We start from the raw sequence: 25,583 nt of genomic DNA on the forward strand, positions 1-25,583 counted from the left end.
CTTTTTAAGAGGGGTGGTAGAGGTGAACCAGTAAATTGCAGACCATGAGCCTCATGTCAGTGGTAGACAAACTTTTAGAGAAAACTCAACAGTGAATTAATACCTACTTGGAAATGTGCAGGTTAATTAGGGATAGTCAACATGGCTTTTTTCAGAGGGAGATCATGCCTAATACGTTTGTTAGAATTTTCTTGAAAATGTGATTAATTCTTTGAATGAAGGACGTTCAGTTGATATAGTTTATATGGATTTTTACAAGGCTTTTAACAAGGTCCCACAAGGCAAACTGTTTGAAAAGGGTCGAGAGTGTGGTGCTGGAAAAGCACAGCAGGTCAGGGAGCAACCAAAGAATAGGAAAATCGACATTTCTGGGCTGGTTGGGGGGGGGGGGGGTGGTGAGAGATAAATGGGAGGGGGCTGACATTAGGGGGAAGATAGCTGGGAATTTGACAGGTAGATGAAAGTGATAAGTCAGCGAGGAGGGTGGAGCAGATAGGTGGGAAGGAAGATGGACAGGTAGGATCGGTCAAGAGAGCGGTGCCGAATTGGAGGCTTGGGACTGGGATACGTTTGGGGGAGGGAAAATGAGGAAAATGGTGAAATCCACATTGATCACATGTGGTTGGAGGGTCCCAAGGCAGAAGGTGAGGCGTTCTTTCTCCAGGTGTTGGGTGGTTAGGGTTTGTCGATGGAGGAGGCCCAAGACACGCATGCCCTTGGTGGAGTGGGAGAAAAGGGTAAAGAACATGGAATTGAGGGAAACCTGATGAGATGGATCAGAAACTGGCTGAGTAATAGGGCACAAAAGATACTAGTAGAAGGCTGTTTGAGTGACCAGAGGCTGCTGTCCAGCAGTGTAGCACAAGGATCAATACCAGGACCCTTATTGTTTATTATACAGACAAATGATATAGATGAAATGTGGGGGGGACTGTTAAGCAAATTTGTAGACAACACCAAGATTAGTAGAGTGGTTAATAGCAAAGATGATAGTTGTGGGTTACAAGAAAATATAGATGCGCTGGTCAGATGGACAGACCAGCGACAGATAGTATTAAACCTGACAAGTTTGAGGGGATGTACTTTGGAAGAAGAAACAAGAATGGCAGGACACTGGGTAACTTAAAGAAACAGACGGATCTTGGGGTAATTATTCACAGATCCCTGAAGAGGCAGAGCACATGAATAAGATATTGAGGAGGCATATTATATATTTGCTTTGACCAGTCATGGCATAGGGTATAAGAGCAATGAGCAGTGGCCAGGCCACAACTGGAAGACTGTGTGCAGTTCTGTTCGCCTCATCAAAGGAAGGATATGATAGCATTGGAGGGGGTATGGAGGTGGTTCAACAGGATGATGCCTGGGATGGATTAATTGAGCTATAAGGAGAGACTAAATCGGCTTGGATTGTTTTCTTTAGAGCAGCAAAGATTGAGTGGTGAAATAATTGAGGTGTATAAGGTTGAGGGGTATGGACAGGGTGAATACAGAGCAGCTGTTCCCCTTCGTTGAGGTTTCAATTACGAGAGGGCATAATTTTAGGATAAGGGGTAGGAGCTTCAGATGGGATTTGGGGAAAAAAAACATTTTCACTCAACATATTGAGTGCATTGCCTGCAAAGATAACGGAGGCCAGAAATCTTACATCCTTCAAAAAAAATTTGGATGAGCACTTCAAATATCATGACATTCAAGGAGAAGGGACAAGTGCAGGAAATTGTGATTAACACACTTTTATTGGTCGTTAGCAAATAAATAATTCCAATCAAAGTTATGTCAGTGCAGACTCAATGGGCTTTTCTGCACTGTATGATTCTATGAATAAGTTTCAAGATCTTGAACCAGTGACAGTGAAGGATCAATGGTCCAATTCAAAAGTCAGGATTGTGTATGGCTTAGATAGGAACTTGCAAATGGTGGTGTCTCTTGCATCTGCTGTCCATGTTCTTCAAATTGTTGATAGTGTGGGTGCATTGAAGGAACCTTGGTGAATTGTTACTGCGCTTCTTATAAATGAAGCACATAGCTGCCATGAGTGATGAAGGGAGAGGTAGATGGCATACCAATCAAGAACTTTTTATGTCCTGGATGGTGTTGAGATTCTGGGGTGTTGTTAGCCTGATGCCATGAGATTTTATGGAGTCTGGCATCACTAATGTGGACTCACAGGGCAACCCTTGCCAACTGTATACCACTGTCACTGAATGTAGGTCTATCCTGCAGGTGGGACAGGACAGTGATGGAGATGATGCCATATGGGCTATTGTCTTGGAAGATATGTTCCTATGAGACTTTTGTTTGACTAAAGTGTGGACAACTCTCCCAATTACCAGTGCAATTATTGCCCTAGTAGTCTACACTTGATCAGTAAAGTGATAGAAATGGTCATCAACAGTACTGTCAAACGGTACCTATTCAACAACAACTTATTCACTGATAACTAAGGCAATTCAGCTCCTCCAACCTTGATCCAAACTTGAACAAAAGAGCGGAATGCCACATGCCAAGTGAAAATTACTTTCATTGACACTGATGCATCATTTTATTGAGTATGACAAAACTGGAATCAATAGGAATCAGGGAAAACTTTCTACAGTTAGAGTCAGAACTAGCACAAAGAAAAACAGTTGTGATTATTGTAAGTCAATCACTTCAGTCTCAGGACATCAATGCAGAAGTTTTTCAAGGTAGTATACTATGACCAAACATCTTCAGCTGCTTTATCAATGGCCTTTACTTCATCATAAGGTCAGAAGTGGAGTTATTCATTGACGATTACACAATGTTCAGAACATTTATGATTCCTCAGATACAAATGCAGCCTGTGTCCATATGTAGCAAGATCCAGATCATGTTCAGATTCTGTTTGATTTGTGATAAATAATATTCATGTCACACAAATGCAAGGCAATGACCATCACCAACAAAAGAAAATCTAATCAGCTCTCCTTGATATTCAAAGGCATTACCACTGGTAAATATCAACATCCTGGGAGGTTACTATTCACCAGAAATTGAAGTGGAAAATCCATAAAAGTATTGTGCTTACCAGGATAGCAAGACAGAAGCTAGGAATTCTGCAAGAAGTAACTCATTTCACTTCCTGCCTTCCAAATATCTGCCCACCATCTACAAGGCACAAGTCAAGATTATTATAGAATCATAGAATCTCTACAGTGTGAAAGCAGGCCATTCAACTGAATGAATCCACAACAACCCTCCAAAGAGCAACCTGACCAAAGCTCCTTGGATGCTGCCTGAACTGCTGTGCTCTTCCAGCACCACTAATCCACACTCCCCCGCCAATCCCTGAAACCCTGCATTTCCCATGGTTAATCCACCTCGCCTGCAAATCACTGGACTGAGAAGGACATGCAGACATGGAGAGAATGTGCAAATTCCACAAAGGCAGTCACTTGAGGGTGGAATCGAACCTGGATCACTGATGCTGTGAGGCAGCAGTGTTAATCAGTGAGCCATTGTGTCACACCTTGATGGAATACTCTCCACTTTCTCAACCATCTGCAGCTCTAACAACAATCAAAAAGCCCATCATCATCCAGAACAGAACAGTCTCCTTAACTGGCACATTATCTGCCACCTTCAATATTCACTTCTTTCATACCAATGCATCGTGGATCAATTGCAAGATGCACTGCAGCCATTCACTATGGCTCCTTTGGCAGCACCTTCTAACCCCATATCTTCTACCACCTGGAAGGACAAGTGCATGGGAACACTACCACAAATTCCTCCCTCAAAGTGACACAGTTTCCTGATTTGAAACTATATCACCACTCCTTAACTGAATGGTTCAAAATCCTACAAGTCCCTTTCTAAAAGCACCAAGAATTTAGAATTAGAATCCCTACAGTATGGAAACAGGCCTGTCGGCCCAGCAAGTCCACACCGACCCTCCGAAGAGTATCCCATCCAGATCCTTTCCCCTACATTTACCCCTGATATACGCACCTAACCTATACATCCCTGAACATTATGGACATTTTAGCATGGCCAATTTACTTAACCTGCACATCTTTAGACTGCAGGAGGAAACCAGACCACCTGGAGGAAGCCCACACAGACACTGGGAGAATGTGCAAACTCCACACAGACAGTCGCCAGAGGCTGGAATTGAACCCGGGTCCCTGGTGCTGTGAGACAGTAGTGCTAACCACTGAGCCACTGTGCCACACATTTTAAGTACACACCAAGGAGTGCAGTGGTTCAAGAAAGCAATTCAGGATGGGCAGGAAATGCTAGTCTAACTAGTAATGTCCAAATCCTATGAAGAAAAAGAAACAGTGTTTCCATTGAAAAAGGAAAAAAATTGAAGAGAAGTGAGGATTGGTAGCAAACCAAGAAAAACCTTGACACATGGTTAAAAAAAAGCGAACGAATAATGAACAATATTGCTTATTTTTATTACTTTCATTCCATTTACTGATTTCTCATCTTCCATTCATCCAATATTGCCTCATCCTTGTTGCCAATTTTCAAAATCTTGCAGGCACTTGCACTCGTTTGAATTGTTTTTTTAATTAAATGGTCTATTGGTGCAAATTTGGAAGTACAAGAGATTGGCAATAAGACCAACATGTGAAAAACAGATATAAACGGTCAAGTTGAAAAAAAAACTGAGCCAAATATTAAACTGGAATTTTCAAAAGTAAAACCATCATGTCAACTGTTATCATTTTATTGTAACAGTAGATTTGCAAGTGCAATGTAACATGGTACACTCAATGCTAGTTGATTACATTCACAATCCATTTCTATACAGAGTAAACTTATGTCATACAATTTGCAAACACAAACATAACAGTTGATGAATGGCACAGTATAAAGTACTAAGCAAACACCTGTTTAAGTACAAATGTTTGAACTATTATAATACCTTAGCAATGCAGGCAGGACAAAACCAGTCTCCATCTGGAATTGTCGTAATCTTAGGTCTGTGGCAGTAAGTATGACATCCCTTGTCACAACCATCACAAAGTAGAAGCAATTCTTCATTATCTCCTTTTCGACATATCTGGCAGTACTGATCAAAATGACAGAAAATATATCTGGTTAGGTTAAACTGTATCAAGAAATCATGTAGCTCTTGTTTACTGTTACCTGAACAGCTCAGTTTTGCGTAGGCAACAGCTAACAATTATCTTATATAAGGCACATGTATAAATATCATAACAATGTAAAATAAATCTTAATCAGTGGTCTGCTCAGTGTAGCTGTGCTGGAAATCCTATTTCTAATATCCATTTGGAATGCAAAACACAGAAATCATTGGAACTGTTTCCTCTAAAAAGGATAAGCTCTCCCAGCCGCTTGCAGAGCACTTTCAAAGGGAAAAAGTTTATGGGTTTTGTTCCACCCAACACAGTCACCCTGGCAAGCTGATCAAAATGGCACATACATAGCTACATTTTGGGTGGCACGGTGGCCCAGTGGTTAGCACTGCTGCCTCACAGCACCACAGACCCGGGTTCAATTCCCGCCTCAAGCAACTGACTGTGTGAAGTTTGCACATTCTCCCCGTGTCTGCGTGAGTTTCCTCCGGGTGCTCCGGTTTCCTCCCACAGTCCAAAAATGTGCAGGTTAGGTGAATTGGCCATGCTAAATTGCCTGTACTGTTAGGTGCAGGGGTAAATGTAGGGGAATGGATCTGGCTGGGTTGCGCTTCGGTGGGTCGGTGTGGACTTGTTGGGCCGAAGGGCCTGTTTCCACACTGTAAGTAATCTAATCTAATTTCTGTTCTAAATTGTTTCATTCTACTTTCTGAAAGAAACATGCTGCAGACATTAATAGTCAGATGTAATCAAAGAAATAGAGAGAATATACTTGAATTAAAACATACTAGAAAGAAAAAGCACTCACAACTTTCATGATTGATTTCTCCCATGCTATAGCCTTCTCTAACTGTTGAAGGCACATTGCTACCTGAGCAGCACTGTGAGCTTGAGACAAGGCTTTACGCCACATTTTCAATCCAGGAGCAATGTCTTCCTCACTTCTGTTGAAAGCAACAAAAGAAGAAACATTTTTTTTTAAATAAAGTGAATTCAGTTCAGATCATGATGCCAAATAGGTAAATATTACATAAAGCCAAACATTTTAAACAGCAGTGTGCACAGCCAGTAAAGAGTTGATATGACGTTTAGGCATTTGAACTCCCCTATAGCATTGTGGCAACATGCCTTAAAGCTAATAAAGGACCATATGACGTAGGACATTCCTGCAGACAAAAACATCCACAGTAAAAGAAGTCTCTACAAAGCACCATGCAGATAGGATGATCCACATGGATCACACACACACAAGAACAAGGGGGAAAACAGGCAAGAAAAAGGCTCCAATTAGCAGAAAAGCACAATAATTTTCCAAGTTAATCTCGATAACCTACCCATCACCATCACCAGTATTGGATGGTGCAGGAGCAGGAACTGTAACTGTGCCCACATTATCCAGTTTGATCTGAATGGTGGTACTTAAGGGGCTCTTCAGATACCTTCTCTCTATGTTCTTCTCCAAATCAGCCAGCCTCGTTACAGCTATATCTAGAGGGTTGCCATCCCGTCGTTCTATATTGCTGTAATTTTCCATGTCCTCTTCGCCATTGTGGTCTCCACCAGTCTGCTCCAATTCAAAAGGTTTGTGTTCATAGTAGACTAGATCATCTCGGTCTGAAGCAGGTTCTGGACATATCCAGCCCTGTATAAGGATAAAAAAGTTTGCTTCATTGTTCTTCAAATAGATTTTTTCTTTTGAATTTGCACTCCTGAATGCAATGATACACGGAGATACAACTCTACAGATGCTGGAAGCTCTCAGGTGCAATCAAGTGAAAGCCTGGAAAATTAGTGTAGGTAGGTTATATAACTATGGGGAAAAGGAGGAAGAATCACCAATTCTTTCCTTTGACACATCAAGCATGCAGAGAGTTTACTGGACTGTCCCAGCTAATTTTTTCCTTAGCTTAAAGCACACTATAATCACCTTACTACTTCTTAGCTGAGACAAGAAAGCTCTGCACAGGCCTGAGATCACTAAACTTTTGGGGGTGGCTATTCTTAAAATTAAGCAAGCACAGATATATGATCTATAGCTGTTTCTCCTCTGCATACCAACATTAAGGAAATGTTTCTCACAGTGAATAGTAATTTGTTATAAAAACTAAAGAGAAATATCCAGCACTATGTTATTGCAGGTACGATAAACCTCCAGACAGAGCAGAGTCAATGTGGCTTCATGAAGGGAAAATTTAGTACGGTTCTTTCAGAAGGTAACAAGCAAGATAGATAAAGGGAATGAGAAGTAATATAGTTGGATTTCCAAAATTCAGGCTTCTGAAGAAAAGAGGAGCACATGATGTTGGGGTAGTATATTAGCATAGATAGAAGACTGGCTAACTAATAGACAGTGGGATGAAGGAAGCATTTTCAGGATGGCAAACTGTCACTAGTGGAGTGCCACAGGGATCAGTGCTGGGGCCACGATTATTTGCACTATATGTTAATGACTCGGATGATAAAAGTGAATGTACTATTGGCATATTTGCAGATGACACAAAGATGGGTGAGAAAACAAGAAGTGAGGATGATCGAGTCTGCGCAGGGACATAGATAAATTCTAGTGAGTGGACAAAAATTTGGTAGATTAAATATAATGTGGGAAGATGTAAAGCTATGCATGTCGGCAGGAAACAGAGGATTTGATTGTTACTTAAACGGGAAAAACTGCAGAAAGCTGCAGCAGAGAGGGGAGTGTGGATCCTCATGCATGAATCATAAAAAGCTAGCATCCAAGTTCTGCAGGTAATAAGGAAAACAAATGTACTGTTGACCTTTATGGGAAAGTCCAGGACCAGTCCACTCTCATCTGAGTAAGATCCAGTTAGGCCTATCTAATCTAAGTAAAGGATCTATCTCTTGATTACAGAAGAAGTGAGGAGGAATTTCACCTGTCAGATGGTAGTACATCTGTGGAATTCATTGTCACAGAGAGTGTTGAGGCTGGGTCATTAACTGTATTCAAAACTGAAATAGATTTTTAGCCAATAAAGAAATTAAGGGATATGTACAAAGTTAAAAATCACACAACACCAGGTTATAATCCAACAGGTTTAATTGGAAGCACTAGCTTTTGGAGCGCTGCTCCAAACAACCACCTGATGAAGGAGCAGTGCTCCGAAAGCTAGTGCTTCCAATTAAATCTGTTGGACTATAACCTGGTGCTGTGTGATTTTTAACTTTGTACACCCCAGCCCAACACCAGCATCTCTAAATAAGGGTTATGTAGGTAAGGTAAGAAAATTGAATTGAAGACTATCAGATCAGCCATGACTTCACTGGACGAAGCAGCAGTGTTCTCTGAAAGCTTTTGGATTTCAAATAAACTTGTTGGACTATAACTTGGTGTCATGTAACTTCTCACGTGATCTCATTGAACAGCGAAGCAGACCCAAGGGACCAAAAGGCCTATCTCTGCTTCTGCATCTTATGGTCAAGCTTTGAGGAATCAGGAGGTGAGTTACTCACTGCAGGATTCCTAGCATCTGACCTGTTCTTGTAGCAACAGTATTTGTATTGCAAGTCCAATTCATTTTCTGGTCAATAGTAACCCCCAGGATTTTGACATTAGGGGTTTCAGCGATGATAATGCCAATTGCTGTCAAGGGGTATGGTTACATTTTCTTTTGCTGGAGATAGTCAGTACCAGGCACTTTTTTGGTGGCATATTACTTGGCACTAGCCAGCCAAACCTGGATATAGCCAGATCTTGCTGCAATTGGCCATGAACTACTTCAGTACCTGTGGAGTCACGAATGGTGCAGAATATTGTGCACTTACTAAACATTCCCACTTCTGACCTTGTGATGGAAGGAAGGTCATTGATGAAGCAGTTGAAGATGATTGAGCCCAGACACTACCCTGAGGAACCTTTAGAGAGGTGTCCTGGAGTGGAGATAAATGACCTCAAAACCATAACCATCTTCCTTTGTGCCAGGTATGACTCCAGCTAGGCAGGAGTTTTTCCTGATTCCCCTTTACTCCAGTTTTTTTATGGTTTCTTCATGCCACACATGGTCAAATGTGGACAATATGTCAAGGGCAGTCACTCTGGAACTCAGCTCTTTTGTTTTGAGCAATGGCTGTAATGAAGTGAGAAGCAGTGTAACCTTGGCTGAACCCAAACTGAGTGCCAGTGAGCAGGTTATTGCCCAGTAAGTGCTTTGTGATAGCGTTATTAGGACTGTTGGTAACTGACAGGATTGAATTTGTCCTGGGATTAGGACATACCCAGGGAATTTCCCACATAGATGAGAAGATGCCAAAGTTGGAGTTGTACTGTAACATTAAGGACGCAAGCTCTGGAGCAGAGTGCATCACCAGGGTCCACAGACTTTACATTATCTAACTGGCCGACAACAATTTCCTCATAACGTATGGAGTGAATTAAACGAGTTGAAGACTGACTTCTGCAATGTTACAAACTTCTGGAGGAGGCAGAGATGGGTCATCCACTCAGCACTTTTGGCTGAAGACTGTTGTGAATGCTTCTGCTTTATTGTTTATAGTGATCTGCTAGGCTCCTCTGTCTTTGAGATGATTCATGGAGCTTCCTCATCCAATGAGTTGACTGTCCATTATCATTGATGACTGAATGTGGCAAAACTGTAGAGTTTAGATATGATCCATTGGTTATGGGATTGTTTAGCTCTGTCTATCACTACTTATGATGCTTGGCACACAAGTAGTCCTGTGTTGCAGGTTGACAACTCATTCTTAGATATGCTGCATGCTGCTCCTGGCATGACCCCCTGCATTTTTCATTGAACCAGGCTTGGTGGCAGTGAGAGCGATATGCAGGGGCATACAGTTGCAGATTGTATAATAGTACAATTCTGCTTCTGTTGATGACCCACAAAAAACTCACATATGCCCAATCTTGAGTTGCCAGATCTGTTCAAAACTATCCTATTTAGCATGATGATAGTGCCATACAATATGATGTAGGTGACTCTCAATGTCAAGGTGGGGCTTTGCAGAGGTCACTCTTATCAATAATGTCAAGGACATATGTCTGTGGCAGGTAGATTGGTAAGGATGAGGTTTTATCTTCTTGCTGATTCCTTTATCACCTACCACAGATCCAGTCCAGCAGCAATATTCTTTAGGAATCGACCAGCTCTGTAAGCAGTTGTGTGGCTGACCCACTCTTGGTGGGAGACTTTAAGTCCCCCACCCAGAGTACATTCTGTGCACTTGTCACCTTGAGTGTTTCTTCTAAGTGATGTTCAACACAGAAGTGCACTGATTCATCAGCCAAAGTGTGCGCAGTGTGTGTCTTATGTGTGTAACAAAGTGAATTGCAGAAGGCTCCATGTCCATGCTTCAGAACTTGCTGCACCCCTAGCTGAGTTATTCCAATAAGACAGGAATCTACCCAAGAATGTGGAAAATTGCCCAGGTATGTCCTGAAATGGACCACAAGATTAATAGTAGTATTGGATTTTCTGCAGTGAATGACTTGTGTCCTGACTCCAACACCATATACAACAGAAAAAGTCAAGGGAATGGTGTAATGGTCTACACTACTTTGGGGTGGGCAGCTGCAGCAATATTCAAGAAGGATGATGTCATTGAAGACAAGGTAGTCCATTCATTGGATCAGGCGTTCCTTCAGAATCCATGCATTATAGATGGCAGGGTAGGCAGTAGCAAAGTGATATTGTCACAAGACTAGTAATCCATAGACATAGGTAATTTATGGAGACCAGGATTCGAATTCCACCAGTGGTCCCTTTGTTGTTGTTTTAGTCATGCCTGTTCAGACATGCTATTGCACACCTCCAGGCAGGTGGGAGTTGAATATGGACCTTCTGGCCTAGGGATAGGGACACTACAAGACCCAGCAGTGGTACATTTCAGTTTCTGTTCAAGTGATCACCAGCATGTTGATAATTAGTAACACCACTCAATATCATGCAACAGTGAAGTCATAGAACCACAAGCAATAAAGTGACCAACTTAATTAATTATGCTTATTCCCTCTCTGTAAAAAAAAAACCTGACTAAAGCCATTCCTTCATTCTTTCGTCATGAAAAGTTTTTTTTTGTTTTCAAGTGTGCATCCAGTGCCATTTTACAAGTTATTACTTAATGCACTGCCACCACCATTTCACACTTCTGCCTTTATAATGTAGGGAGTGTCAATATATCATAGAATCATCCAGCAAAGAAGGAAACCATTCACCCCATCATTCCTTTACCAGCTCGTTGAAAGAATGAATTAACCCCATTCCTTATGTTTTCACCACAGACATGCAAGTATTGAGCTTATGATAATTAAGGTTTGGGCACTGCACCTCCAGCAGAGATGTCTAGGGACTGACAAGACTAACTTCTAAAAAGAACAATCAACAATAATACTTTGGAAAATTTGCTCCTTAGAAGTAGGAACAGGAGTAGGCCCTTCAGCCCTTCCAGTCTATTCTACTATTCAATGAGCTCATGGCTGATCTGGCTTAACTCCATATACGTGCCTTTGGCCCATATCTTTTCATCCCTTTGCTTAACATCGATCTTGGATTTAAAGTAGATCTAGTATGAGAAACCTTGGAAAAACATGTTGTAATGTGAAAAATTTCAAGATCACTAAGAAAGAAGAATCTTGACAAAGTTACACACAAGTTATAACCCCAGTCCTTTGCAATTTTCCCCAATCCTATGGACTAGGATTTCTTGGTATTGGACTCTACCGAATGCTGCCTTCATATCCAGGCTGATCAATCTCATCTCACCAATGGAATTCTGCAAATGTTTGGACTAAAGCTATAAAGGGGACCTGGAAACTTTGCATCAATAAGCTAGTTAATGATGAATAAGTGCTGCTTGACAACACTTAATAACTTCCATCATGTTGATGATGATTGACAGGGTGATCAAGAATTAACCATTTGAAAACCACCATCTCCAACTACTTTAAACATACTGTTTCCGCACTTCAGCCTTTTTTTTCAATACAATTGACCCTAACTCTCCATGAGACTAAAATATTTGTTTTAATACTTATTTCTGTCTTGATTATGTTGCTCCTAAGATCTATTCTCTCTCTCTTTTACACCCATTTTATATCTCCTTTTTTCTCTTTCTCCGATATTAACAATTCTTTTATTTTCTGTGTTGGCCTTTGTCTATGTCAAAAGTACTTTAAAAAACATTTTTCACGCCTTTCAGTTCTGAAAATGAGTCACACCAGACTCCAAACATTAACTCTGTTTCCCTACCCTCCGATACTGCCAGACCGGAGTTCTCTAGCATTTGTGATTTTTCACATTTCCTTCAAACTTCTTTATTTCCATTAAATTAAATTAGTCAGACCTAATTTGATTTTTTTTTACAAATGCATGCACGTTCACCTTACTTAATTCAAACCTCTTCAAATTGTTAGCATATTTTTAAAAAATCTGACAATGCCTTCTCGAACCTTAGCCACACTGACCAGTAGTTACTACGACTGATCTTACATCCTTTCTTGAATAAAAGTGTCATATTTGCCAAACCCCTAGCCCCCCTAAACATCTAGGAAAAACTGAAAGATTAGTTTGCAGATGATACCAAAATTGGAGGTGTGGTGGACAGTAAAGAAGGTTACGTCAGAGTACAATAGGATCTTGATCAGAAGGGCCAAATGAGCTGAGGAGTGGCAGATGGAGTTTAATTCAGCTAAATGCGAGGTGCTGCATTTTGCAAAGACAAGTCAGAGCAGGACTTATACCCTTAATGGTAGGGTCCTGGAGTGCGTTGCTGAACAAGGAGATCTTGGAGTGCAGGCTCATAGTTCCTTTAAAGTAGAGTCACAGGTAGATAGGATAGTGAAGAAGGCTTTTCTTCATTGGTCAGAGTATTGAGTACAGGAATTGGGATGTAATGTTGCAGCTGTACAGGACATTGGCTAGGCCACTTTTGGAATACTGTGTACAATTCTGGTCTCCCTCCTTTCGGAAGGATGTTGTGAAACTTGAAAGGGTTCAGAAAAGATTTACAAGGATGTTGCCAGGGTTGGAGAATTTGAGCTATAGGGAGAGACTGAATAGGCTGGGGCTGTTTTCCCTGGACTATCGGAGGTTGAGGGGTGACCTTAGAGAGGTTTATAAAATTATGAGGAACATGGATAGGGTAAAGAAATAAGGTCTTTTCCCTGGGGTTGGGGAGTCCAAAACTAGAGGACATAGGTTTAGGGTAAGAGGGGAGAAATTTAAAAGGGACCTAAGGGGCAACATTTTCACGCAGAGGGTGGTGCGTGTATGGAATGAGCTGTGAGAGGAAGTGGTAGAGGCTGATACAATTACAACATTTAAAAGATATCTGGATGCGTATAGCAAGGGTTTGGAGGGATATGGGCCAAGTGCTGGCAAATGGGACTAGATTAGGTTAGGACATCTGGTCAATATGGACGAGTTGGACTGAAAGGTCTGTTTCCGTGCTGTACATCTCAATGACTCTATTTAGAGAAGCCCTTGCTCAACTTCCACTCCCACTTCCTTTAGTAAACTGGAATGCAAGTGAACCAAACCAAGTGCACCATGTTTCTTAAGTATCACCTGCCTTTTTGGTATCTCCATCATCTTAATCTTCACACTATCCACTGCACCTACAATTTCTGCAGCTACTGCTTTTTTGTAAACATTCTTCTTCCTTTGTAGTCTTTTTCACTTTCCAACATTTTATGTTCAAGGTTCTCATAATTGTAGTAAATTTTCTAAACTACTATTCTAAGATTTAAACATGTTCACGGAATTGCTAGTCCAATAGTCTGGCAATAGATCATCCAATAACAAATCCACTCTGTTCCTGTACCAGACTTTAATGACAGGCATTATTTAATTCTTCATTAATTACAACCATTATTTAATATTTCCTAACTTAATGTATTACACAATTTCATCAGTTTATACAAGCTTTTATACTATTTTGCACAAAATGAATACCTTAAATAGTCCCTACCTTTATCTGCAGACTTGCTGATGCCACCTTTCTTTCCAGCTCTTCAACTTGCTGAAGAATGGCTATGTCAATTTCAAATGCTTGATCTTCAATTGACCAGTTATGCACAGCCTCATCAGTAACCTGGCTTTCTTCATCATCTTCACTTATTTCAAATATTGCAACTAAGTGAGAAATAATTTTGAATTGCTGAAAGTCTTTCTCTTGTTATTCTGTCTCTTAACAGAAATGTAGAATCCAACAAAATCTTCATTCATGTCAGTTTAGCATTTAATAACTACAGTGAATTCAGCATTGTCAAATAACAATTCTATTTGTACAAATGAGCTGTTCAAATGCATTCAAAACAGTATTATAACTTCATACCATCTTTACTTTTGATGCAGGCCTGACTGATGTAATCCAAGTGTTTTTGAAGTTGTTTCTGCAAAGCCTTTTCTCTTATTCCCCTGAGATGAAGTACTTTAGACAGCGTCTTTAGCTCTTCTGGATCAATGATTCTCCACCAGCCTTGTTGCATTTCTTATGAAACAAATAAATACAAAGTGACAAACATCAATAATTGCTTATTTTAAAAAAGTGTCCTTAAAATCTACTAAAAGCATTTTTTACATTCCCTTTCTCTTTATGAACATTCCAGCAATTTGACTGCAATGATGTCAAATGATCAGGGTAGCTCAGCAGTTCAATTTTTATCTAACACTAGGGGTTTTAACATAGTGTAGCTGGAAGAAAATATAATAAATATTATTGCATTAAAATGCAACCAGCACCTAACTCAAAAAATATTAAAAGTTACTCACCACTCCTTTTATAATCAGAGATAGAGAATGTAAGTAAGTATACATGTGCTGCCAAAAGATTAAGAATAGAATGCCAAGAGTAACACATAAACTACAACAAAAATAGTAGAAGAAACAAGAAAAACACTACTTAAAGGAAACACCCCATATAGTCAACATAAAATAATGAATGAGAACTGGAGGGAGTGAAAATAATTATCAAGAAATTCAATTTCACCATAAAATGGGTGAACAAAGAGTGGGTCACAGATATAATCTGTCTATTGTCTCATTCCAAGTAGGATGCAATAGTGATAGTTGATGAAGAAAGCCAGGTTACTCATGAAGCTGTGCATAACTGGTCAATTCAAGATCAAATATTTGAAATTGACATATCCATTCTTCATCGAGTTGAACAGCTGAAAAGGAAGGTGGAATCAACAAGTCTGCAGATAAATGTAGGGACTATTTAAGTCATTCATTTTGTGCTGTAAACCTATTGTGAGTCAAGCACGCAACCAGCATGATGGATGGCAGTAATCAAGTGTTGCTGATGCTGTTGAACAGAAGCCAACATTCTGTGTGGAAGGAGGTATACTTTGGGTACAGCCAGAGAGGTATTCTCCAAATACAGAATTTTATTTCTAGACTTGTACACTGTAGGGTGGCACAGTGGCTCAGTGATGAGCACTGCTGCTTCACAGCGTCAGGGACTTGGTTTGATTCCGGCCTTGGTGATTGTGTGGAGTTTGCACATTCTTCCTGCGTCTGTGTGGGTTTCCACCAGGTGTTCTGGTTTCCTCCCACGGACCAAAGATGTGCAAGTTAGGTGAACTGGTTGTGCTAAATTGCCCTGTTACGTCCAGGTTAGGTGGGTTAACTGTGGTGATGCAGGTTTACAGGGACAGGTTGTGGGTCTGGTTGGGATTCTCTGGATGGGTCAGTGTAGACTCGATAGGCCAAATGGCCTCTATCTGCACTGCAGGAATTCTCATGATACTATGTTATCCCTTTAAGTTTTTTGATGCTACTTCAGGAAATCCTGGCCCAGATGAGAGACAAACAAACATCCTTCCTGACCTCAGGCCAAACAAAACTGTCCAAGGGAAGAAATCGGGGAGATCAATGTCGAAGGTTTACATTTGCTCACACCTCCAACCACAATAGTCCAACTTCCACCACATCCCAATACTCTCCCATAATTATGATATCACATTTTATACTTCCTTCTCCTCAAATACCTTTGCAACTAACGCATACTATTCTTTCAAAAGAGAAAGTTAACTGAATATAGGAAATAAATCCTCTCTTCATTAATCAAGTTAAACCCATCATCAGCATAGCAGAGTCACAATTCTAGTAACTGCCATGCTAGAGGAGATATCACAACTTTTTTCAAACCTTACTAGTTTTCTCTCTTCTTACTTTTAACTCACCCATTAATACCGCATGTGAAATAGTACTCATGCTTCCACCAGTTACATATTTTTTTGCTCCCTTCACACTAAGCCTTGTCCCTCATTTTGATTTCAAGTGCTGAAGACATGGAGGTACCTTCAGGAAGAGGAAGCCAGCTCTTGTCTTCCTCACCCTAACAGAACCTGTTCAGGTACTAGTAGCATGCATACTTCAGAGGTGAGATGTGGTTTGCAGGTTTTCACACAGTGAATCTCTGAACATATTCAATCTAGGCAATAGGACAACACACGTGCCTACTCCCCAGGAAGCAAGATTGTTTGCTGTAGCTCTGCTGTACTCAAATCATTAGGATGCAGACTTCCAAACAAATTCAGAAGGGATATATCAGGAAATGCGGGGCAGACTAGACAACCTGCCAACATGCTTATACACAAGGTTGCGGACATCTTTCAAAAATGTACTAAGTGGCCAATATGACAATGGTGTCTACCATGTAGAAGTTTCCTACTAAGACAGCATCTTCAATGTGAATGCATCATTAGTAGGGGCTTCTACAGCATTACATCACTCATGCATTACATCACTCATGCACTCCATTCTCATTTTAAGGTAACTCTTCATCAGAGCACGAAAACAGGTTAATACGCATACAAGAATGACAAATGGTTTACAGAGAGTCATTTACAAACACATCTGTTAACTGTTACAGATAAATTATTTGATAAAATTATTTTTTGGTGTTCTTTACACTTGTACTAAAAAGCGAGGACAAGACAAAAGATTTGACAAAAGGAAAGTAATTAGAAAGTGGTAGATAAGAATTGCTGGGTTGTTGGTGTGTTGAGGATGCAAAGAAAGATTTCAGAAAAATGATGTTTGGAAATCTACTCTGACCACCTGGCAGCTTGGGGGTATGCTTGTCAACATTTTTTCCAACTCTTCATACTGTTTCTTCTGCTTCACAGTTTGATATCCAGGTGTTAAGAGCTTATTCTTCATGATGAGATATCTGAATCATACAGCTGATGACTGGACTGCAAAAAAAAAATTCTGAATGTTCAGGCAGTGGCATTGCTTGAACATGCTGATTGTTGATAACAATTCTAGTGATGGCATGGCTCTCATTGCAGGCCAGCTATGCAGTTATACCTCGATTCCTGACAAGAGTTATGACAATGGCTGGACAGGATTCCCCTTCTAGCCTGGTAACCAATCTGTACTGAGAAATGTGATGTATAATGAATATGTTATGACTTCTAGCAGGAAACCAGATTCAGGCCTGAGTGGCGTGTTGGTTGTGATCTCAAGCCAGCTACTATGGGGGAATGGAATCCTTTTTAAGCAACAAAGATGCTATGCATGGTGAAAACTAGCAATAAAAGTGCAGTCTATGACATCCTCCATCCTGGAGAAACTAACATATTTGCAAAATATGTATACCGGATGCAAAGAATGTCAAACTGCATCAATTACATGGAGTACCTTTTTCAAAATAGCAAGAAACGATCTACCTTCACACGCTCCAGAACTGTAACTATATTGCTGCTCCTTTGCTGTTACTGGGTCAAAATCCTGAAACTCCCTTTCTAACAGGACTGGGCTGTAGCTACAACACAAACTGCAGCAGTTCAAGAAGGTGGCTCATCACCACCTTCTGAAAGGATATTAGGATGAGCAATGCCCATATCCAGTGAACAAATAAACTAAAATAAATGTTGGTTTTCACACCAGAGGAAGAATATTTAGTCTTAGATAGAACAAAAACCTTCCATTTATGTAGTGACTTTTACAACCAAATATTTCAAAAGTCAATTTTACAGCCAGTAAAATACAATGATTGATACCTGAAAAGAGGAATTTGCTCTACAAGAAGAGTAGAATTAAACCATATTATTTTGAATTTAGAACTGGAAATGGTCTTAATGAAACATGCATGGTTGTGATAGATGCTGAGTCGAAGAGTGTGGTGCTGAAAAAGCAAAGCCGGTCAGGCAACATCTGAGGAGCAAGAGAATCGATGTTTCAGGCATAAGCCGCTCATCAGGTGATACATGCTGAGAAGCAGTTTCTTCCAGCTGGACCAAAATGAGAATTTCTTGGCTCATTGTAAAACACTGAAATTGTCTACCCTGGGAAGGCTATGTATGCTTAGTGGTTGAGCATATTCAACGCTGAAATATATAAATATTTGGATTCTCAGGATATTGTAATTGAGCAGGAAAGTGGAGTTGAAGACAATCCTAATGTTTGGTAGAAGGGCTAAAAGGGCCATATGCTATAATGTTTTATATTGTTATGAAAGTTATATGTCTTTTTAGTTCATGAACATGTTTTAAAAACTTCTTTTAAACTCTATGGTAGTTTTCCTTGGAGATTTCACAGATCACTTTTGTTTTTTTTAATACATTAAAAACCCACACCTTCCCAAACAAAATATTTGGAAAATGTTCTTTAAGCTTACTTTAGTTTGAACCTAGTAAAGTTAAATTATATAACATACAATTATTTTGTTTCATAGAATGAAGTCAATGGTTACTTAAACATGAAAAGGTCCAACAATGAAACGTTTTCAGCGCTCATTATTTCCAGTTCACACTATCACAGTCTCTATTAAGTTCACCTTCTAAACAGCATTATTAGACTTTTAAATTTAAAGATCTCGACATGCTGATTTAAAAGAAAAAACAAAATTTTGCTAGTCTACTGATACAATAATTTCCAAACTCATTAACATGATCATATATACAGTGAATGATGATAAGAACTATGTTATTTGAGTTTTGCAATAGATATGACTGAAATTTCACTGTTCCACGTTTGAATATAGCACAACTTCTACAAAAACGTTTTCTCACTTACCTTTTGCAATGGGTCTTGGACTAGGATAATCCACTGGTTTTGCTACTTCAGCAATTGAAGAAGATGCACTGTTTTGAAGTTTTTCATTTTGCAGTGCTGGTGATTCATTTGTAGGAATGCTAGGTAACAGAAAAGGATTAACATTCCCTTCTGTCAATCCAAAACTGGGTGGGGTAAAGGCAATACTTGGATTGAGTACTCCAGTTGGCCAACCACAGAATGGAAGTCCTATCAGAGGTAATCCTGGTTTCATCTGGAAAAAATAAAAAATAAATTTACTTGAATTTATTGCAAATGAAAATATTGTCAGATATTGGAAAGGTATGTTGGATACTTCAGAAACTGGTTAACAAAATGTGTAATTTATGAGTACACATCCTTTTAAAAAGTTGCTAAGCAGCAATTCAAGAAGGCAGCTCACCTCCATCTTCTCGAGGGCAACTAGGGAGGGGCAATAAATACCAGCCAGCAATGCCTATCATCCCATTAAACAAAAAGTGCAAGGATTTTGCAATGACCAACTAACAATGACATGGGAGAGAAAAAGGATGACTGGATATTTTAATATGCATTCCAAAAGCAATTTGAAGACTGTTGCTAAAAGGGTTCTAGCAACAAATCAATGAGCTACACAGTCTAGCCTGGTCTTCACAAACAAATGAGGTAGGATACATTTGTAAAAACAAAAAATAAAAGCAATAAACATTCTTATAAAACAACTTAAAACCTGCGGTATTAAGAGAGGCAAATACTTTAGTTTAATTTATCCTGAACACAAGGATAGATTTTCTGCAAAACACAATACAGCAGAAACCAGGATGTTTCCTCTTTTATTGGGGAGGGGTTGGGGTGGCGGTGGGGAGACAATAGAGTTAAGGGATGAAGTTTAAGAATAACAGGTCTCCCCTTCAAGCTAAAAATTTGGAGAATCTCTCTGAGGATCATTAAGAAGTGGAATTCTCTTTCTCCTGAGAGCAGTGTTGGGATGTTCATTCATTCAAAGAGAAGCTAGGCAAATTTTGGATAGACAAGAATTATGGAGTATGGATAGGAAAGTGGCATTGAGACCACAATTAGACCTGTATTGATATTGTCGAAAAGTGGGGCACCCACAGAAGTTCAAAAGCCTGCTCCTGCTCCTTAAAACTATGATCCTAAAATGAAATAGAAAATTTATTGAATCATCACACATGGGCAATCAAACTGATATTCAAGGTCAAATTGTACGAGTCCTACAAAGATGGACTCTGGGATGGTTGGGTCAGGAAAATAGCAGGCAACCTTATTAGGATGATTCCCACAAACATTCTTAATGCCAATGAAGTTTCTGGTAAAAGAGTCAGATGCTTGCTCAACAGGGGCACCCAGTCAACTGCACATTTTTGGACCCAATTAAAAATGTTTCAGAGGGCTTACTTGTGTTTTGCCAGTGACAAAGCAGCCCCTGTTGCATGCAGATGCTTTAATGGAAACAACCCATTACTCCAAAGAGGAGCTGGGGGCATGAAAGAGAAGCCTTGTGAATGCAAGAATGCGCTTGGAGGAATTTCTCTGTGGATCAGAGGGAATATCAGTGTGGTTCTTTTGATTTTTTTTTCACCCTGAGATCCACATTCACATTACATCTCCTGACTATATGATTACCTCTTCTTTATTTGCGCCATTGAGGCTCTAGAACGGCTCTTCCTCTGATTGGACTGACAGTATCACTACCCCATATACCTTCTTCAATAGGTCAGAAAAACAATGTAGCACACCTCTGCTCGTATGGCTTCCTGCAAGTGCTGGTTTGGAACCCCTGCTCTAGGAACACCCAATGGAAATTCCTGCCCCAGGGTTTTGTGATTTTAGTGTACAGATTACTGTTCTCCAACACAAAACCTCAGAAGGCAGGTTCCTCATACATCAGTGTTGCCTCTATTGTTAATGAAAGTGACATCACAGCATATATGCATCATACAGAACCAGTTGCAGAATGACTTAGTAGCAAAATGGCAATCATATGAGGAGAAATACATGACAGAAATACCTCCTAGAAATGCAGCAACTAATTTTGAGCCTTCAACATTTAGATTTCCTTATTCAACACATTTTCATGTTTATTCTTCCAATGCTAAATTTTAATTTGTAAAACGAAAGTAGAGCCCCACCATTCAAAGAAAACTATCTCTGAAATTCACTCTACTCTTATTGATTGAGTTAGGTTGGATCGGATGCCAACTAATATATTATGCAGAAATTGTTCAGGAAAAGACCTTCAGGTGCTACCTGTCAGCAACCAATGATGTTTTCTGATCAAGATAATTGTGAGATGCAGTTGTGAAGGTTGTTGTTTCTGCAAAAATTACAAGGCGGAATCACGAGGGTGTAGACCAAGAAATAACTAACCGAAAAGGGAGGTGGTCGACTGGTAGAGATAGATGTATTGACATGACAGTTGCAATTGTCATGCACATAGGGAGTTAGTATGAACAAGATAACCAAATAAGACCCAGTGTTGCATCAGCAAAAGTAATAAGACCCAGCTATCCGGGGAGGGGGGGGGGGGGTGGGGGGTTGCATGCCAACAACCGGCTAGAGACAGATGTGGTAAACCCAATTAGATTAGCAGCTGCACAGAGCAATACAACGATCAGGTATGAAGTAAAAGGAGAGTACCGAGAGACTCAACTGAAGCGTATAAATTGTAATGTAACCTCCTGATCGATGTGCCTATTTTGTGGTCACCCGGCTTGCAAGACCATATGAATAAATACTGCTTCAGAATTTGACTCAGACTAAAATTATTGAACAGTGAGCTTCGTTTCTCACAATTGGGGGCTCGTCTTGGATCCAGTCATCACCGACGGTGTAGGCACCAGCAATGGCTGGGAAGACATGTCCCGTTCCCTTTTAGAACTGTCCTGTGTTTTTCGATGGTAGACTGACCAGAATCCTCAGGGAGTCATTCTGAACCAGGAGAGAATTAAGTGGTAATACTTGAACGGTAGGCACAGGGAGACGTTGAGCCAGGCAACTCCGTGCATGGACTAAGGTAAGAAAATTGACTTTTAAGTACTGCCTTGGTGGCTGGAATTGAGTTCTAGTAGTTAATAAAGGACTAACGAAGGAACTCAATATGGGCTGTGCCGAGGGTAAAGAAAAAGCCTCCGGGGAAAAAGGAAATGGAAATGGAGGCGGGGTCCCTGACAACATACCTCCAGAAAGTCTGTTGGGCAGGATGTTGTGGAATTGGAAAAATAATACTTGTACAAGGAAAAAGATAGGTAAAAGATGATTAAATATTATTCCTTTGTATGGACTAAGGAATCCATTCTTCGTCCCGCCGTCTTCTGGCCAAAGTACAGATTGGACGAAGACTGTGTTTGTAAATATTTGAATTTATATGTCAACGACAACAGCCTTTCAGTCAGGAGGAATCAGCTTATGCTTCGTGTCAGAATGGCTAGTAGCTGAAGGACCACTGAGGGTACACTTCGTAACTAAATCATGGCCAGACATCCAGAAAAATATTCAAAAGACAGAGGGGTGGAGCGAGGAGCCTTTGGAGGAGTTGTTGTGGGAAGCTCAGAAAGTGTTTGTGAGATATGGGGTGTGTGTGTGCGTGTGTGTGAGTGACAGAGAGAGAGAAGAGCTGTATAGCTAATAGAAAGTTTAACCCTTTGTGATTCGGTTTGAATGCACATTCATTTGTAGGTGATTGAATGTTTGTGCTTTGTTCCCTGGAGCTGGAGATCTGGGACTGTTTTGGATCTGATTTCTATTATGGAAATTTAAGATGATTTCTTTGAAGGTTAAGGATTTTGCAGTGATTATAAAATAAAAATGTTAACTCCTGTACTTTTTACAGGTCATGACTGCCTTACTATCAGTTTCTAACTAATCTCTTTTATCCTTACATAAAAGCCAATCTTATTCGATTTCAAATCAGCATAATACAGAGGAAAACAACATTGTAACCTTTTTTTTGTGTTTTAGACTCATTTGTTTCCACTTAATTTTAAGATTGATGTGTTTCATTGGTGATGATGTGCCAGCGTAGCTTTATTCAGAAAGTCCCCTCCCTCAATGATAGTTGAAGTTTCAGTTAAAAAAAATCCTATGGTTAATATCTGTGACCTTGGATTCCACCATTATTCATGCATTAGAAGTATTTTTTTAAACTTGAATAGACAAATCCTTTTAAGGCAGCTCCGGTAATTTCACGACCTATAGCATTGTAATTGAGCAATGACATTGTAATTGAGCAGTGAGTCGTAAGTTCATGGAATGCCCAGTAGCACTGGTGGACTCTCCCTCTTTACGGGCATTTAAGCGGGTTTGGATAGGCATATGGAGGATAGTGGGCTAGTGTAGATTAGGTGGGCTTGGATCGGCGCAACATCGAGGGCCAAAGGGCCTGTACTGCGCTGTATTCTTTTATGTTCTATGATTATTTTATTTATATAATATATATAATTAATATTTATAATAAATCAATTGTATTAGCCTGAATCAATATTAATTGGCAGGATTCCTAAACACATTCTGAGTGACCTGTCATATTAATTCATAGCTAATTTAAAACATGACAGCATTAATTCATTGTTAATTAAAGAATGGAAAGCTACGTTACTAGCTAGTGTGTGCAGGCAGTGACAGCAACAGCCTTATTGGTAGAAGAAAGTCGGAAACTTACTTTTGGGGGAGCCATAATAGTCAGCACCCCACACTGGTACGGACCATACTAAATCAAAAAGCAGGACGATAGCTCACAGACTCTAGGATTTTGAAATATGAGGCAATTTTAATAGAGAAGGATGACCTCATGTTAGTCACATTATAGTTGCTTAAATCCGGCCACATTCTTGTGGAGGGGAGAGGGGGAGGCCCCTGGTAATCCAGAACACGACTGCCTTGATATTATTGAATATCAGATGAAAGTGCGGATGGACTTTAGGAACATCCCGTTGCATGCGGGAGCTCGGTTGTTTATCGAGGGGTCCTCCCAGATGATTGAGGGTAAAAGGCACAATGGATATGCTGTAGTAGACGGGATAGAGGGAAGCATTATCGAGGCTGAAAGACTGCCTAACAGCTGGTCAGCCCAAACTTGTGACCTCTATGCCTAAGAAAGAGCTCTCAAAGCCTTAGAAGACAAGGAAGGAACAGTGTACACAGACTCCAAATTTGTATTTGGAATGGTACACACCTTCAGAAAAATTTGGCAAGAAAGAGGACTGATAAGTAGTCGAGGAAAAGAACTAGCACATGAGGAATTGGTAGAACGAGTACTAGAATCCCTGTTACTCCCGAGGGAAATAGCGATAGTTCATATAAATGGACATCAAAAGGGGAATGATCTGGAAGTAAGAGGAAATAGACTGGCCGATGAGGTAACTAAAGAAGTGGCACTGAATCCACAAGGAGCTGCAATGTACTCCCTAATACGTGTAATTCCAGATCGTCAGGGTACCCCGTTGTTTACTGCAGAGGAGGAAAAGGAACTAAAAGACTTAAGGGCCGCAAAGACAGTGGTTGGCCGCTGGATGTTACCCGATGGGAGGGAGATGTTGAATAAAATGATGCGAGAGATTATGGCTGTCCTACATCAGGGGAGTTACTGGGTGATTTAGCAATGTGTGATTTAGTCTTAAGGAAATATGGATGCAAAGGGATGTATACGATAGCCAAACAGATATGTGAGGGATGTATAACACGCAGGAGGAGAAAGTGAGGTCTGCAGATTACATGCAGGAAGGTAAACAAGAAGGTGCTAAGGAAACAAGTCCCAGGAGGGAGTGAACCTGGGCTAAGACCATTCCAGGAGAAAGTGAGGTCTGCAGATGCTGGAGATCAGAGCTGAAAATGTGTTGCTGGAAAAGCGCAGCAGGTCAGGCAGCATCCAGGGAACAGGAGAATCAACATTTCGGGCATAAGCCCTTCTATGAAGTAAAAGGGGAGTACCGAGAGACTCAACTGAACTGTATAAATTGTAATGTAATCTCCTGATCGATGTGCCTACTTTGTGGTCACCCGGCTTGCAAGACCGCATGAATAACGACTGCTTCAGAATTTGACTTGGACTGAGATTATTGAACAGTGAGCTTCGTTTCTCACAATAATAGTGAGGATAATTTTCACTTCCATCTAGGCAATTGCATGATAATTTTTCAGGTTCTACAAAGGGCAGATTATTATGGACCAGATCAAACCCCCTCAAAGTGTTGCATTCCAGATGCAATTTGATTGGTCAAACTATCCGACTATAGCCAAAATATGTTATTTTTAGACTACAATTAAAATATAGACAAAATATAAGAAATGGCTTAACTGTAACTCTGTCAAAATGCTTAAAATAATATATACATTAGCTACTAATTAACTGTATTAAGTAATATCCTAAAAACACATCCTTGGCTGAGGCAAATTCAATAAAATAGATTGTCTCACATTCAATTCTGGCAGCAGGAAGAGAACCCCAGCTTTTAGCTGTAACAGGGAGAGGAATAAGAGCTTCTACGTCCAG

The 25,583-nt window shown here is 40.2% G+C and overlaps 1 protein-coding gene across 13 annotated transcripts in view; it reads right to left on the bottom strand.

Moving 5' to 3' along the window:
* baz2ba (bromodomain adjacent to zinc finger domain, 2Ba) overlaps positions 1–25,583 on the bottom strand; it is a 356,889-nt gene that overhangs the window by 13,444 nt on the left and 317,862 nt on the right. For 8 of the 13 annotated variants that reach the window (XM_087989090.1, XM_087989091.1, XM_043693830.2 and 5 more), the window contains 6 exons: positions 19,076–19,328; positions 14,382–14,537; positions 14,016–14,179; positions 6,410–6,717; positions 5,884–6,019; positions 4,901–5,047 (listed from right to left, as the gene is read on the bottom strand). In XM_087989090.1, coding sequence (XP_087845216.1) covers positions 4,901–5,047; positions 5,884–6,019; positions 6,410–6,717; positions 14,016–14,179; positions 14,382–14,537; positions 19,076–19,328 — 1,164 coding nt within the window. Of the gene's footprint in view, positions 1–405; positions 2,866–4,900; positions 5,048–5,883; positions 6,020–6,409; positions 6,718–14,015; positions 14,180–14,381; positions 14,538–19,075; positions 19,329–25,583 lie in introns of those variants that run through there. The other 5 variants (XM_043693832.2, XM_043693831.2, XM_087989089.1 and 2 more) reach the window with 2 other exon arrangements.

This window comes from Chiloscyllium plagiosum, unplaced genomic scaffold (genome assembly GCF_037043375.1).
Source record: "Chiloscyllium plagiosum isolate Xiang-an unplaced genomic scaffold, Cpla_swu_hap1 HiC_scaffold_7, whole genome shotgun sequence".
Classification (NCBI taxonomy): Eukaryota; Metazoa; Chordata; class Chondrichthyes; order Orectolobiformes; family Hemiscylliidae; genus Chiloscyllium; species Chiloscyllium plagiosum.